The following is a 17,661-nucleotide window of genomic DNA, read 5'->3' on the forward strand; positions in this document are numbered from 1 at the left end:
TTCTTTTAATTTATAAATCTTGCCAACATCTTATTAAGTTCTTAAATATTATACAATGGATTAGTACATAACTAGACTTCTATCCAAATTCTACACAAAATCATCTCAATTTCTCTGTGTCTTCAAAATTGTAATTATAATTACAAAATGGTAAAACTTGGTCACAGCATTTGATGTGAATTATATTTCAACCAACTTAACATAAATCAACCAATTAAGTTTTTTATATGAAATTACCTTGGAACCTACTATTCCAAGTGGGTGAAATATAAGCAGAACAAAAAAGTACAACAGATGCCATGAATTTCCCTCTATGAAATAACTAATACCTCATAAACATCAACAAAAAAATCAGCTTACGGTCATAAGAACAATCATTTACCACTAGTATAACCAAGGCAAGTACAGGAGAACTTGCTCTACAGTAAATGAGTAGAACAAAAGCATACTGGAAGAGGAGAAGCTGAAAAGTGTTAGAGAAGCATATAAAATATATCTAACGTACATTTTAATTAGCCTTTTCTTTTTCCAATGTTATTGGAGGTGTTTTTGCTTTTTTTTTTTCATGCTGGGGATTACATCCAGTCCTAGTGCACACCAAACACGCAGCTCAACCAATGAGCTGTATCTCGGCCTCTTAATGTCTAATTTTGTTCTGCTAGTTTTTGTTGTCTAATTTTCTGTGCAATTTTCTCATTCTGTCTGTCATCATCTCTTTTTATTTTCTGTTCAGACACTTCAAAGTAAATATATATATATGTGTATATATATATATATATATTGCCAGTCCTGGGCTTGGGCTCAGGGCCTGAGCACTGGCCTTGGACATTCTCAAGGCTAGAGCTCTACCACTTGAGCCTCAGCACCACTTCCAGCTTTTTTCTATGTATGTGGTACCAAGGAATCGAACCCAGGTCTTCGTGCTAGGCAAGCACTCTACCACTAGGTCAAACTCCCGGCCATTCAAAGTAAATATTTTGAAATGTGTTGGAATCTATAGGATTCAATAATTCTCACATTCTGGTCTTATACTATTTCTACTCTGAAACTGACATGTGGTCTAGGAACTGTGGTTATGGATGAGAAGTTAGACTATATCTAAGGAAAAGAAACCACAGTAACAGGTGGCTCCACCAACTTCTGTGATTCTGTTTGGTGTCAGGTGGATGTTCAATGATTTATACGTTTATCTGTGCATGAACTTCCTTGATAGTAAAGTAAGGAAGAAAATTCTGAAAGTTAAAAAAAAGTAATTATCAAGTTGATAGGATCAACAACTCTAAAGTATAGCTTTTACCTTTCTGGAAATCATAAATAGTATTACATAGATATATGATGGGAAATATTATTAAGAATACTTAACATTCAGTCTTTATCTTAGCTATATAATGGGAAAGAAAATCTGAATGCACTTGAAAGAAAAAACATGGCCAACAGACACATGAAGAAATGCTCAACATCTCTGGCCATAAAGGAAATGCAAATCAAAACAACACTGAGATTCCACATCACCCCAGTTAGAATGGTCATTATCAAGAAAACAAATAGTAACAAATGCTGGCATGAATGTGGCCAAAAGGTTCAACCACTCTGGAAAGCAATATGGAAGGTCCTTAGAAAACTAAACATAGGGCCGGGAGTTTGGCCTAGTGGTAAAAGTGCTTTCCTAGCATACATGAAGACCTGGGTTCGTTCCTTGGTACCACATACATAGAACAAAGCTGGAAGTGGTGCTGAGGCTCAAGTGGTAGAGCTCTAGCCTTGAGAAAGTCCAAGGCCAGTGCTCAGGCCCTGAGCTCAAGCCCAGGACTGGTAAAAAAAAAAAAAAAAAAAAAAAAAAAAAAAAAACCTAAACACAGAACTACTCTATGATCCAGCAATTCTACTCCTGGGAATTTATCCAACATAGCACAAACCAAGACTACAATCATGTTTATTGCAGCATGATTTACCATAACCAAGATATGGAATCAGCCCAGGTACCCCTTCATGGACTACTTAAATAAAAATATTTATAAAGAGAGAAAGAGTCACATCAAAATGCATGCACCCTATTTCATTTTCTGTTATTAGCAAGCATCAAATTGTACCAGGTAAGAGATTTCATAACATCCTACCCCATAAAACAGTTTATTTCACTATATGAAGCCAAATATTAAGATATTTTCCTACAATGTAGTGAACAACAGAAATACAATGTATTTAACAACTAGAGGCAGTCTTATTTTTGCTTAAACGATGAATAGCCTTCTCTTCCCCCAGAGCATGGTTGTCTTTTCCTATGGCCCCCCACCATTTTCACTACTCACATACAAGCCATGTTATATATCAGTAGCTGCATGAGGTATCCTTTAAGAAATTTAAAAATGAGTGAAATAGAGACTGCCATCTGTATTATATCCATAAAAAAAAGAGCAAAGTCATCTTAACAGCTCTCAGGACAGTAGACTAATATCTGCATGAGATATGTCTAAAGAAAAAGGAGTTTGTCAACCAGAAAAGGGACTGAGAAACAGAAAAATAAAACAGGAGAGTAGTAAATGTCAGTGTTCTTTCCAAGGACAAACCAGGAGAAGAATGGTCACTAGAAATGACTGAGGTGTCTGCAGGTTTTCCCTATCGAATGAGGTAGATGCCTCAAAGCCCCCATCCCTATGCAATGTTCTCTGCTCAGATTCCAAACTCATAATTTAAATTAAATTTGGCTGCAAAGGAGGGAATGTGCTGTCTAAGTAATATAAGTACAGAGTATCTCCATCAAATGGTGAGCAGATATATACATGTCCTCATGACACATAGGCACAGGTGTGTGTTTCTGAATCTGTAGTCCCCATGAAACAAATGAGCTCTGAAGTACTGGTCTCTTCCAAAACTTGATAAAATTATGTTCCTAGGAATATGAAGGTCAGTGTCAGACCTCAAACTATGGTTATTCTATTAAGATAATGAGCTAGGCACGATCCAAACTGGAGAAGCAGAGATTGAGAAGACGGTAGTTTGAAGCCAGAGCAGCATCTCAATCAGCAGCTGGTTACATGGCATATGCTCCCATCATCCCAGTTATGTAGGAGGCTGAGCTTGAGAGGATCCAAGCTCCATGCTAGCATAGGCCAAAAAGTTCATGAGACTTTACACCTCAACAGAAAAAGTTGAGTGTATTTATGTGTACCTGCCCTTCTAGCCGTGGCAAAAAACATCAGTGGGAACATCACAAGTGTTGTTTTATATTAGGTTATTGTTTCCACTCATCTATTACACCTACAACCATCAAAACTCAAACTGACATTCTAAAATAACTGTGTTATACTTTGAAAAATATATACTTAATACAAAACCCAACTAATGGGCTGGGCATGGTAACTCACACTTGTAACCTTTGCTATTTAGGAAGTAAAGATTTAAAAAAAAAATAGCACAGTGTGAGGATAACCCGGGCAAAAAAAACCTATCCAAGTTCTATCTAAAATCCAGAAGTAATGTTGCAGGCTTGCAATCCTGGACACTCAAAAGGCAAACAATGGTAGGATCGTGATTTTTAAGCCACCCTTAGCAAGACCAATTATCAACAAACTAGTAATATCTGCTACAGAGGAGGAATAGGTAAGAAAATTGTACTAGAATTGTAGGTAGGAGGATCTACTACAAGGGGAACACTTGTCTAACAAGAACAAGGCCCAATCCCCTATACTGAAAAAAATTAATTAAAACCTAACAAGTGTTGTTCAAGAGTCATACTATTAGGGACCGGGAGTTTGGCCTAGTGGTTAAAGTGCTTGCCTAGCATGCATGAAGACCCAGGTTCGATTCCTCAGTACCACATACATAGAAAAAAGCTGGAAGTGGTGCTGAGGCTCAAGTGGTAGAGCTCTAGCCTTGAGAAAGTCCAAGGACAGTGCTCAGGCCCTGAGCTCAAGCCCAGGACTGGCAAAAAAAAAAAAAAAAAAAAAAAGAGTCATACTATTAGTAGATATGTACTTTAGAAATACAATTTGATAATAATATTAACACAGTACTAGTACTAGAGACTCAACTCTGGGCTTGTTGCTTTGCTAGTTGAGTTCCAGCTTTTTGTTGGTCAACTAAACATAGCGATCAATCCTCAGATCTCAGCCTCCTGAGCAGAGGTGTGACTTAAGTGGTTTCCTTCAAAACGGGCTCTCCTAAATCACAAGTTAAATTCCTAACTACAAATTAAACTTCACCTTGATGGGCAGTGAAGGAATCACAACATGTGAAAATGATTAAATAAAAATGTATTGACTTCAAAAAAGTAATAACACGATATTCAACAACATTCTATTCTTCATCTATGCCACGTATAAGTACCCCTAATACTATGAAAGCCAAGTGCCAAGCATTACTTAGTGCAGTGTCAAAATACATTAATGCCAAAACCTTCCCCAATAGAATAGCATTAAGCAACCATACAATTCTGCCTAATGCAACCCCATAAGGTGTAAACTACTAGTTCCTCATAAATGCTTTTTCTTTTTTTCTATCTATCTATCTATTTATTGTCAGTCAAAGGGCTTGAACTCTGGACCTAGGCACTGTACCTGAGTTTTTGTGCTCAAGGATACTACTCTACCTTAATTCCACTTCCAGTTTTTTGTGGTTAAATGGGCCTCATGTGGTTAAAGAGTCTCATGGACTTTCCTGCCCCAGATGGCTTTGAATAGTGATACTCAGATCTCAGCCTCTTGAGTATCTAAAATTACAGACATGAGCCCCAGCATCTGGCTCAGAAAATGGGTTTTTGTTTTGTTTGTTTAACTAACATGAGCAACATGCATAATTAATATAAAATTTATATAATTGATATATATGTATATATATGAGATAAGAGGTGTGACTCAGTGGTAGAATAATTACCTGGTATTTCCCATTACCACAGAAAAAGAGAAAATTATATAGAACCCAATACCATAGAACTTAAACCCTACCTCAAATATTCAAAGGGAAAAAAGTAAATCCTCAAACTGTATCATGAGGTACCATTTTAAACTGATTAATCATTGTTTACATATATAAACACAAGAAAAAATACTCTCCAAATGTAAATTTGACCAGTTATCTCTCTAGCTAAGAGTTGTTGTCAAATAACGAAACCTTTGCCCAAAGTAACTGACAAAAGGCTAAAACAGACAATGCAGTTAAAACATGACTGGCCTATCAGAACACTGGAAATGAAAATTTTCTTAGATGGAAATATAAGTATTTGTTGACATAAACAAATAGCAAGTTAGAACTTGACTAAAACAAATAATCCTTTTAATTTAAAAAATGATACAGCATAGTGGCCTCCACATTAAATCACCTTTTACTTGTTTTCAAGATTCCCTACTTTCTTTGAAAATTCACCAGGTAGATCATAAAGCAAGCTACTGTTTTCCCAAACACACTATGTCAGATCTCACCATGGTTATTTACTTAAAGCTTAACTGGATCAGATATTTTGGGTTTGGAGCTCATATAGTAATTTTTAGTTTCATCTCTGTTGCTGTTTTTCTAGTTATGACGAGACGTCTAGGAAGACAAATTTTCTCAATAATGGTTTTTTCCCCTTTCCTTTTGAGGTATTTATAAAACCAAAAACAATTATTTCTAGGTACTTAATTCCACCCTTCAGGGCATGAAGTGTGTCTGTTATCACGTAGAACACCTAGAATGCTTTTAAACCCAATGATAATTAAGAAACATCAAAGTAAAACCAGGTTGTTCACAGGAAAGTAGGAGCTATCATCTTTTGGCTACTGAATGACATATTTCTTGTCCCCTGGAGTACCACCAGAGTTTTTTTTTTAACCTAAACAATAGAATGTACTTTCTTAATGTAGTCTTTACTCCTTGGAGGATCAGATAAATCTGAGCTTTAAGAGTAAACCGCTAACGGCAACAAAAGCAAGAACAGACAAATGGAGCTACATTCAATTTGAAAACTTCTTCATAGTAAATGCAAAGGAATCAATCAACAAGATAGAAATATGACCTACAGAATGGGAGGAAAATTTTGTGAACTACATTTCTGATAAGACATGAATATTCAGAATATAACAAACTACTATAATTCAAAACCCCAAATATTCTAATTTAAAAATGGACAAACGACAGGACTGGTTACAGATACCTGTAGGCCCAGCTACTCCAGAGGCTCAGGAAAAGAATTGTTCAAGCCAAGAATTTCTAGGTCAGTCTAAGTAATGGCAATATAATAAGACTCCATTTCAAAAATAAGTAAGTTACTAAAGTATATAGATATTTCTCCAAAGATACACAATTGCCCAAAATCTGAAAAGACTTTTCAACATCACTAATCACCAAAGAAATACAAATTAAAACCTCATGGAGTTAATATCACACCTCTTACAGCCAGTATGAAAGAACAAAGACAGATGTACTGATGAGAATGTGGTAAAGCTTGAACTCTTGTGCACTGTTGGTAGGAACATAAACAAGGCAGCTCCGAAGGCAGTATGGAGATTCCTCAACATATTTAAAAAGAACTACCGTGTAGTCCAGCAATCCTACTTTTGACTGTTCATCTAAAGCTATCATTGATACTATATTTCTATGCTCATAGTCATAACAGTTTATCATTCATAACAGATAAAAGTAAAAGCAACTTAAAGGTCCATCTTAAGCTAAATAAAGAAAATAGTCACTGTGCACAATGAAATGCTACTCTGGCATAAAAATCAATAAAATCCTATGTATGCTACAAAATGGATGAACCTTAATGATACTATAATTATCTCAAAAAGAACAATGATGGAAGAATCAACTTCTTTATACAAATCTTAATACATTGAAGCAGTCAAGACATTGCAGCATGGAAACAAGGATAGACATACAGATAAGTGGAAAGCATGGCTTAAAATAAACCGTCCAATCTACCGGGAAGTTATCTTTCAACAGGGTAAATGGCAAATAAATGGGGAACTACTTTTTCAACTAAAGTCACTCAGAAGAGATATCGTATCCTGCCTCACATCCATTACCCAATTGGATCAGAGGTTATGAATCTGTCCTATTAGAGTTCAAACTGTGAGACACTTAGAAGCAAAAATGGGTGTAAAGCTTTATGGCTGTGGGTTAAACAATGGCTTCTTAGCATACCACAAAACAGGAACAACAAAATAAAAGTAAGACAATCTGGACTTCATCAACATTTCAAATGTGTTTTCAAGGCCACCATTGAAAAAGTAAAAGGAAAACCCACAGGATCAGAGAAAATACTTGCAGTGCAGGCTTGGTATCCAGAATTTACCAAGAGTTCTTACAATTAATAAAACCCCAAATGAAAAAAAAATGGGCAAAAAAGTTTTATTAAAATAGAGATACACAAATGGTCAATAAATACATGAAAAAAGTGTTTAACATTAATACCCACTGGGGAAATAAAAATTAAAATCTAAAACCACAAACATTACTTCATCCCTATTACTATGGTTAAAATAAAAAGACAGACCAGTTAGGCATGGTGCTTCATGCCTATAATTGCAGTCCTATGAAGGAGGAACAAGAAGACTATGAGTTCCAAGCTACTCTAGACTATATACTGAGACCTTGACACAATAGCAAGTGTCAGAGAGGATGAGGAAGACGGGAAGGAAGATTATTGCCAGAAATCTACAAGGCTGAAGTTGCCTTGTAAAACATTTTGGAAGTCTCAAAAGGTTAAAGAGTTTGCTATATGACCCACCAATTGTACTTCTAGTACAAATACATGTGCAACTATTTAAAGACAAATTTTTAAGTGATAAAAACAAAACCTTGTACACAGAGGTCCACAGCATTATCCATAACAGCCAAAGATACACCTATTACCCATTAACTGATAAAGTAGAAAGTAACAGATCCATCAGATGGAATAGTATTAATATGCATTTTAAATAAGTATACTTGTGAATTGTATTCAATAAAGATATCTTTAATACATCCATTTTCAGGGCCAGGAGTTCAGCCTAGTGGTAGAGTGCTTGCTTAATATGCACAAAGACCCGGGGTTGATTCCTTGGTACCACATACATAGGAAAAGCTGGAAATGGTGCTGTGGCTCAAGTGGCATTGAAAGCTCAAGTACAGTGCTAGGGCCCTGAGTTCAAGCCCCAGGACTGGCAAAAAAAATTACCATTGTATCTTTAATAAAGTCATTAAGTAACTAGTAAAAATACTGAACTGCTATGATTATACAGTATTATCAGATAAAATGTATAATGTCTCGATTGGAAAGAAACTTAGAAATTATTAAACTCATTTAGTCCACATTGTAATAAGGAGTGGAATGAGGAGTAGAATGGGTCCTGCCTTAGACACTTTGTTCCAGGCTGTTTTCATCAGTCAAGAGATATTCATGGGACAAACAGGTACAGGAACCAGTGGAGAGTAGCTACTAACACGTTTTCTCTTCTTTTTAATTACCCTACAACACTGGTTTAGTTTGTTCTAGTTATTTTTTTTTGTTTTTGTTTTTGCCAGTCCTGGGGCTTGAATTTAGGGCCTGAGCACTGTCCTTGGGCTTTTTCAAGGCTAGACCTCTTCCACTTGAGCCACTTTTGGCTTTTTTCTGTCTGTGGTACTAAGGATTCAAACCCAGGTCTTTGTGCATGCTAGGCAGGCAATCCATTACTAGGACGAACTCCCGTTCCTTGTTCTAGTTTTGAGAGGTCAAAATTGTAACTTTAATTTTCAAAAGTCCCTCTTTCCTCTACCACCACCTCCTAACACAAGTTATAATGGATATAAACAGTGCTAGCAGAAGAAGGAAGGTTAAGACACTCTTTGCTTGTGAGAAGAATAACAGGTAACTTTAGATGATTAGGGCAATCTTGTTCATCTACACAATACTGGTCAACTGCAAATTGCACAGTTCTTACCAAAAGCCTGGAGCATGGCCACAGGTCAGCTGAGTACCTAACCGATAATTACAGAATATTAGTTTCCCAGGAAGGAAACATACTACCTTTGAGGTGAGGAAAAGAAATGTGAAATATAGCTCCTCTATCCTGAATTAAAGTTAACTTAGTCCATGAACACTATTTTAAGATACTATGATAGCTTTCCAAAGAAATCTTCAACTATGAGCACAAAGAAGTTAGTCTTGGGTAGGAATTAATTTTCCAACATGGGTGAAACCCTAGGTCCAATCCCCAGCACATCTCCAAGAAAAGGGAGGAGGAGAACAGAAAGGAAGGAAGGAGAGAGGAAAGGAAAGAGAAAAACAGCCTTGGCTAAGGAAAGTAGAGCCCAATCACAATTATGAACAACTTTGTAGTAATTTTTATGTGATTAACATAATCCTGTGAGTGTGATTGTGTGTGTGTGTGTGTGTGTGTGTGTGTGTGTGTGTACCTCTATCTACTATCTGTCTCTCTCAGTCTCTCTCTCCCTCTTTCACAGGGTATCACTGTGTTGTCTAAGCTAGTCACAAACTGCCAGTCCCAAGAGACCTTTGTATCTCAGGTTCTCTAGTATGGGGAATACTATACCAACATTAACCACTTAAGGCTCTATTAATGTATTTGTAAAAAAATCAGAGTCCCTAAAGCATATGATAAACTATTTTAATTAGTAAAACAAAAACTAAATTTTGTATGCCAGTACTGGTACTTAAACTCAGGGCCTGGGATCTGGCTCTTAGGGTTTTTGCTCAAGGCTAGGGTTCTACTGTTTGAACCACAGCTCTACTTCTGGTTTTTTGCTCCTTAGTCAGAAATAGGAGTCTCAGAGACTTTCCTGTCTACATTGCCTAAGAACCATAATTCTCAAGATATCAGCTTACTGAATAGATACAATTTATAGGCATTAGCACTACTGGCACTTGGCTAAGGCAAAAAAGGAAAAAAAAAGAAACTTTTTACTCATCCTTGTTAACAAAGGCTTTCCTGGTTAAATAAACTGTTATATAAAAAAAGAAGGAAGGCATAATTTACCACTTTCTATTCAAGAAATGTTGATACTTTATTTTGCAGATTGAGCCATGAGTCAAAATGTTGCTCTGATTGGCCTCAAACATATAAACTCCTGCTTCAATCTCTTATCGCTCTGGGATTACAGGCATGCAGCATCATACCTTTGTGGTTTGGAAGGCTCCTAAAGTCTAGTTTAATCTCCTAAAATATTGATATATTGTCCAATCTAAAATCTGTAAAAATTAGTGTTTATCACATTCTAAAATAAAATGACCCTATGAGTATGCTTTACCCCGAACAATAAGGCAAATACTTGTTGATTTGTGCTCTCAACCGTTCTGTTTTATATGAGACAGATGAGTCATGCTATATAGACTGGGTTGGCCTTAAACTGAGGATCTGACAATCTCAGCCTCCCAAGTGCTGGAATGAGAAGTGTGTTTCAGCGTATATAGATCTGATGTAATCCTAGCTACTCATCAGGATGAAATCTTTGGAGGTTTAGGGTTTAAAGTAAGTCTACTTAACCTCATCTCCACCTAACCAACAAAAAGATGGGCTAGAGATATGGCTCATGCCGTAGACTACCAGCCTTTGAGCAAGCAAGCCCAGGGAAAACACTACATACTTTGGAGTTGAAGCACTGATAACAGCATAAAAATTTTAAAAATGTTTTTAAAAGACACATGCTATACCACAAAACCAAGTGATGATACATGAGTCTTCTAGAAGGAGGTCAAAAAAGGGTCACAGTATTATAAGAAAACTAATGGGCCACACTATTTTGTGCACAGATTTTAAAATATACAATTCCTATAAAATGTCTTTTGTTTCCTACTTATATAAAAACTAATATTCATGGGAAAAAAGTTGTAATATACTAAATGGTCACCAGAAAGATCACCTTTGTCCTAAAGATTAAAAAAATAAGACCTATCAAACATATTCAATTTCCCCTCATATGAAGTTTAGATGAAAACAATGTGACTGACACGCTCCACACGGGCAGATCTTGGCAACCCTCAACCCTGTCTATCTCCTTAGCCTGTTAAGCAAAATTCCTTCAGAAACTATTGGTCTTTGCAATAACTCCTACAAAGCTCATTACTGCCAGAGTCAGCCTATTCCCCGTGTCGTGCATTTATTCCTGGGATGCATATCAACATGTGGCACATGTCCTTGTCATACACAGAAGAGCTGCACCACAGGACAGCAGCATGCACGACAATAGTGTCGACTCTTACTTCTTTATGGTTGCTGGGATGTAACGGAGAAATCTAATAACTGTGACAGTGGGGCCTTTTGGTTTTTCCTTGCCTTTCCAGACAGTGAAGCTGCACAGACACTAATGAAAGGTTAAATGAATAGGAATAGCTGACAAGAGGTACAATAAAGAAGGAGCTTGGTAATCCACAGACACTGAGCAGAGATCCTTGGCTCAAGCAGAGAATGGACAGCACATCGCCGAGTCACAATATTTAAAACAGCTTGCTATACACAGAGGCTTTTGTGTCTGGGTACACGTCTGGCTTTGGACTGGAAAAAAAAAAAGATACTGAAAAGGAATTTCAGCATGGGGCACTTTGGCAAATATAAGGTCATAATAAGAGAAAAATGTTTTGTGTGGGTTGTTACATCTTTGTACTAAACACAAAAAGCAGAGGGTATGAACTCATGAACCTCCTATACCAAGACAATACTGTACATTTTCACAACTATTAGATATTATATCTAGAAGGCTGGCTTGATGTGATTTCCACTGGTCCAACACATATTCAGTGACTCATTCAGCAGTTCCACATTCTGATTTCCTTGGGGGAAGACTTCCTGACATAGTTCTAGTCTTTAGAGGGTGTGATTTGTCACAAATACAACCAAAATTCTCAGGCCATCTTCTACTCTGCAAAACTTCCCAACAGTTTCTCTCCGGAAGCTGAATTTATCATGCTGGCAATTTGTAAAGAACAAGACAAACTGTAATTCCAGGGGGCTTGTAACTGTGAAATGGCCTTAACTAGAATCCTTCCATACTGAACTTATTTTTTTCTTTTAGTGCCCTTCTCACTACACCTTAAGAGAAGCCTGTACTCTTCAAGGAACTAATTTAAATTAGTACAGCAAAATAAGTTAAATCATAAAAAGCTGCAAAATGTCCAGGGAAAATTACAAGAAAAAATAAGTGTGTTATATATGTATTTTCTTAAAAGAAAAAAGTATGTCTCTGCTATGGCAAAAACTTTTAAACCAATGTGTGGTATAATATCATCTTTATGCATATGGATGAGTTAGAATGTAGGTTCCCAACAAATGGCAAAGGAATACTGAGAACATGTTTTAAAACAAGGAAGGTTCTTTGAACAGCCAAATTAAATTAGAGCTGAACTTTTGAGTGTACTGAGGGTTCTAATAAGCCACAAATAAAGACTTTTATTGGCTAGCGACATAATGAGAGCTACTGTGTGAAAGACTTTAAAAAAAGACAAATCTGGGCAGTTTATCTCACTGGATTATATTATTTACTTAAATGGTAAATAAATTGGTTCAAAGTAATGCTCCTAAAAACTAGTATATAAATATTAAAGAGTAATTATGATCAAAGGCTCTTTAATATAAACATATCACAAATTTTAGTGAAAAGACTGGTAAACCAATGTGAAATTAAGTAACAAATATTACATTTGAAAACATTAAGTCCTATACTTTAAATTTAGATTGATTGATTGCTAATATATTAGCATTATCAATGTATACTATTCATGTAATCTTACAACATGAAACATTTTGAAGAAATATTCTCTCTAGAACGTAACAATTGAGCATAAAACTACTTCAAAATCATCACATATGGGAAGGGGACTGCCCTCAGTAATCTAACCTGAGATATCCCACTCTCAGTGACATGGTCTAAGTTACTTTTAATAGAAACTTAAAAGATTGGCACCGCCACTCCCACAAGATGAGAGTCACTCATCAGGTGACAAAATGACAAACACTACTTAAGCAAACCAAAACATTTAAAATATATTTGGTTACATTTTCACAGATCCTCAAATCACCTGAAAGATGAAATCCTAGAAAGCTTAGCTGATTCATTAACCGTGCTTGTTAAAAAGCTGTCCTTCGATCACCACTTTAAAAAAAAAATGGAAGATTAAAAAATGTATATGAAACAGCACCTACAATCCTAAACTCCAAGCCAGTATTCATTACCGAGTCTGTGCACCATTCTGATTGCCAGAGTGCTTTTTTTTTTTATAAAGCCTTAAGTATATCTAATAAAATCATGAGGCTCCCTCTAGCTCTTTAGAGAGGAGTTTACCAACCAATCATCGTATGTAATTCTTATCCAACAAGGAAAGATTTGAGAAGGCTGCCTCCCCTTCCACGAGAAATGTTGTTTTCAATTCTGTTTCTTGTCAGGGTGTAGATGGTAAATGAGACCATCTGCAGAGGAATTCAAAAAGCATTGCTCCTTATTTATGCATCTAGCAAAGAATCTATTAATTGCTTCCAACTAAAGCTGTGTGTACACAATTTTTCTGTAGTGAAACCTTAACCTGTATAAACTATACACACATTACCAACCATTTGCGCATTGTGTATAAAATTCATTTAAATTTCAAAAAAACAAGCAATGTGTGAACATCCACATAATTTCAAACCTGTGAATTTGTCTGAATTCTAAAAGCCTACATTTAAACACAAAATCTTTGCAGAGGGAAACACTTTCTTTAACAGTGTATCTGTGGAGTTTATGTGAAACAAAGATGCTCATGGTAATCTGCAGAAAACATTTTCATGTACCGTAATATTTATATACAACCCTGGTAATGACTTTTTTATTGTTTAATCTTTTCTGCAACTCAGTATTGGATATTTGGGGATTGTAGTTATTTAAAAGACCATAAATAATATAGTTGAATTATGCCATTGATATTTAGTCCATCTTACAATAGCCATAAAAGCCAAAGTCCACTGGCAAATCACTCCAAATAAGTGAGAGTACAGACGACACTAAATCAAACTCTTCACACCCATTAAGGCCATCTTGCAAATACGTACAGGATATTTAAAACAGTGCTGAACCTGACTCTAGAATTACAAGTAAAGGAAATCACTGACTCCAAGTCATCACCTATTTTGGACTCCCTTAATATAAGAATTATTCCCAGGAACAACAAGAAGAATAGCTCCATCTACCCTCCTACCCCCATCCTTTTTTTTTGCGCCAGTGTCCAATTTCTTCTTTTCTGAACAGCTGTATTATCCAACTTAAGTTGCTCTGCTAATTTCAGTCCCACAAGGACTAACTTGGAAGGCAAAAAAAAAAGAAAATACAAGAAAAGATCAATTTTCTGGGAAAGATCAAATGAGAAAACTGTGGGGACAGCACCAGGTCAGCGTGTGGAGAACTAAGCAGACCTGTTCTTCATTAACTGTGGCTCTCTGGGGATGTCACACACTACCTGTCCGTGGGCTTTATTGAACGGCCTAACCTGCCTCTCTATTCCATTCTTCTGGGCCCAAGTGAATCATATCCTGCTGCTGACAAGTTAGCAGGGGACTGCGGCTGCAACATGAAAGTACTTTTCTTTCTTGTCTAAATCAGGCAGATTTTTGAAAAGACGACACAGCATTGACTCGTGACATGGCAAGATGAAACGAGAGGTCTGGGCCAGTCTTGGAGCTGCGCAGATAAAAGTAATCAAATGACACTCCTGGAATGCAAATTGGCATTCTTGACTGCAGCAATTGCACAACCATGAAACATCCCTGACAGCAAGCAAGATTAGGACAAAATGTTATGTAAAGCACTGAACTCAAAAACTCTCACTTGAAAATTCAAACTGTAACACTTACATTTTAATACAGCAATAGTCAGCTCTGCTTTTGTCTGCTTCTTTTCGAAATCACACATCCCTGCCTGACAGATAACTTACATCTCAGGGAGGAGAAAAAAAACAGGTATTAGGAATATACTCCTGCTATTAATATTCTCTAAATATTTATCTTAAAAATCGCATGAGGTGAATTCAAATGCAAAGTTTTACACACAAACACAACCCCTTAATATTCTAACTGGCAGTGGGTGGCATTTCAGACCTATCTCACAAGACTCTCTAAATAAAGTTCCCATTCATGCTCAGTATTACTTCCCTGAGGTGAAGATACTTCCATACTTTGGTAAAGTGATTAGCAATCTGGATTTTAAATACACTGCTCTCTGGGAACCCAAAGAGTAGCTACAACTAAGAACTTCATTAAGATTGAACAGCTTAAATGAAACAGCTACAAGTATGATATAAAACACAGAGTCTCTCTGAAGGTTCACAAGGGATTTCTGCGTGTGTGATTCCAAAGGGTAAAAGGAAGTTCTATTAACTTGTACAAGGTCTCACTACCAGAGCACTTCTTCAGATCAGACACACTAAGTAATAATGCCAAAAGAAAACTGCAGTTAAAGCATGTATGTGTACGCACAATAATATTTAAAGCTGCAGAATACAAAACTGTGGATGACAAATCAGCTTTGCCATTTTCCAAAGTGAGAAGTATAGACAAACACTCATAACGGCTAGGGGAAAAAGAAAAGAGAGATGATACCTACACTGGCTTGTACAATTTTCCTCACCAAAAAATGCCATCAGACAAAAAAAAATCTCTCCAGCTCTCAATGGACATATTTAATATTTTTTAATGCCGTGCTTGAACACTGGCTCCAACAACTATAACTGTGCATAAAGTGTAACTTAAAAAAATACAACAGGCTACTTTCTGCCACCTTAATCCTGGGTACCCAAGATTATGGTATGATGTCTTTTGTAGATCAGTTTTACAACAGCTTGACTCTGAGGTAAATGCGAACCATCATAAATTGCACGCTGCTTTCAAAACCACTTTAATTTCTGTCAGCGTTAACTGTAACCACAGTCCTGGGCGCACTGGTGTGTGTGTGTGTGTGTGTGTGTGTCTGCATTTTGACAGTAGCATCTCCTATACTTCAGCTGTGACTTTGATCGTTGCAACAAGAAATGTCACATTAGGGGAAAAGAGTGGAAAAGGGATGTGGGGGTGGACAACCCGTTATCACCCTTTTTTCTTTCATATTCTACCTACATATGGGAACTGAGCAGATCAAGATACCCAAGGAGGGGTAACAAGAGCCACTCTGGTGTGGAAGGTAACTAAAAGGGAGTGGTCAGGCCATCTCTAACAAATCACTCCGGGAGAGAGCAGATGGACCCAGCGGCTCATCTCAGGCAGACTCCGTGCCCCAGGAGTCCTCGCTGCAAAGAAGCGGCTCAAAGAGTGGGGCTGTTGCGGGCATTTTGCTTCGCAATACCAATCTCATTGCTTCCAGCACTTGGACTTGGAACTTAAAAAAAAAAAAAAACAAAAAAAACAAACCTTACCCTCTTCTCAATGTAGATCTCACGTAGTTTTGTTTTGAATCTTACAATAAATTTTTTTTTTCTTCATCTTGGTGCCCCAATCCCACCCTCCAATCAATGTGTTAAATAAAGTCTTAGAAGTGCACTTTGGAAATAACACACACGTGGATATCCAGGGTTGCTTTCCTGGCCCTGCTTTTTTTTTTTTTTTTGGCACATTCTTCAAAAAAAGAAAGAAAGAAAAGAAAAAGAAAAGAGAAGAAAAGCCTGTAGGAAGGTTTCTTACCATCCTTACTTTACGAAGGGTGGGGATGAGTCAAACGTGCCGGGGCCGGTGGCTCTGCCCGGGGCTGGGCGGCGCGGGCACCCCCGGCGCGCGCTGGGCACCCCACGCCCAGCCGCCGGTCCCTCACACGCCCGCAAGTTGTTAAAAGTTACCGTGGATCCCCAGCGCGTTTCTCTCTGCGCCCCAAGCTCCTCGCAGCAGCGCTCCATTCATCGTCCGCGCCCCTTCCACCTTCGTCCCCCCCCACCCTCACCCCCCCCTCCGCCGGCCCCCAACTCCCCCAGAGCCCCCCGCGGGCCGGCTGCTCACCTCCGCCCGAGGGCCGCGCGGGAGCCCCCCGCTCGCACACGCACTCGCACACTCGCGCGCCCTCCCACCTGGAGCTCGCCTCCGAAACTTGGGGCCAAGTTTAGGGAAGGATTTCGGGAGCACAGCTGGGACCAGGATGGACCGGGTTTCCCTCCCCTGCCCGCCCTCAAAGCGACCCCACACACAAGCCGCCTCCACCTCACGCCCGCCGGCCCGGGGAGGCCGACACGAACCCCCCACCTCCCGTCCCTCCACCCCCCGCACTGCCTCCCACCCCCGGCCGGCCCGGGGGGCGCTCCGGCGTCGGGGTCATTTCTTACAAAGTATAGAATTAAAAAACTAAAAAAGGAAAAGGAAACGGGAGGGTGGAAACTTCTTACCATCTCGGCATGCTGGTTGTCAAGTGCAGCCCCCGCCTCTTGGTCTCCTCTTAGCGGCCGCTCCTGGACCAGCCCCTTCGGCCGCCGGGGCTCCCGCAGACTCGGCCTTTCTTTCCCTCCCCCTCCCGATTTCCTCCGGGCCGCCTGGCTCTCTCGCCGCCTCCGCCACTCCCCGCCCGCCCGTCCGTCCGCCCGCCCGCCCGCGCGCGCCCTCGCCGCGGCCCCTCGGCGCTCAGGTGACTGATTTACACCCGCGCCCAGGGTCGCGCTCGCTCCCCGCGGCCCGGCGCTTCCCCCTCGCTCCTCCTTGGGCCAAAAACAAAACAAAACAACAACAAAAAAAGAACAGTCTGTCCCGGGAGGTGGGGGTGGGGGTCCTGCTA

The 17,661-nt window shown here is 38.7% G+C and overlaps 1 protein-coding gene across 1 annotated transcript in view; it reads right to left on the reverse strand.

Annotated features, from left to right (window-relative positions):
• Positions 1 to 17,383, reverse strand: part of Bnc2 (basonuclin zinc finger protein 2) — a 414,469-nt gene extending 397,086 nt beyond the window's left edge. Inside the window, exon 1 of the mRNA XM_090330026.1 lies at positions 17,279 to 17,383. Coding sequence (XP_090186152.1) covers positions 17,279 to 17,281 — 3 coding nt within the window. The 5' untranslated portion in view covers positions 17,282 to 17,383. The remainder of the gene's footprint in view (positions 1 to 17,278) is intronic.
• Positions 17,384 to 17,661: the final 278 nt, after the last annotated feature.

Source organism: Megascapheus bottae, chromosome 3 (assembly GCF_031878675.1).
Source record: "Megascapheus bottae isolate mThoBot1 chromosome 3, mThoBot2.hap1, whole genome shotgun sequence".
Classification (NCBI taxonomy): domain Eukaryota; kingdom Metazoa; phylum Chordata; class Mammalia; order Rodentia; family Geomyidae; genus Megascapheus; species Megascapheus bottae.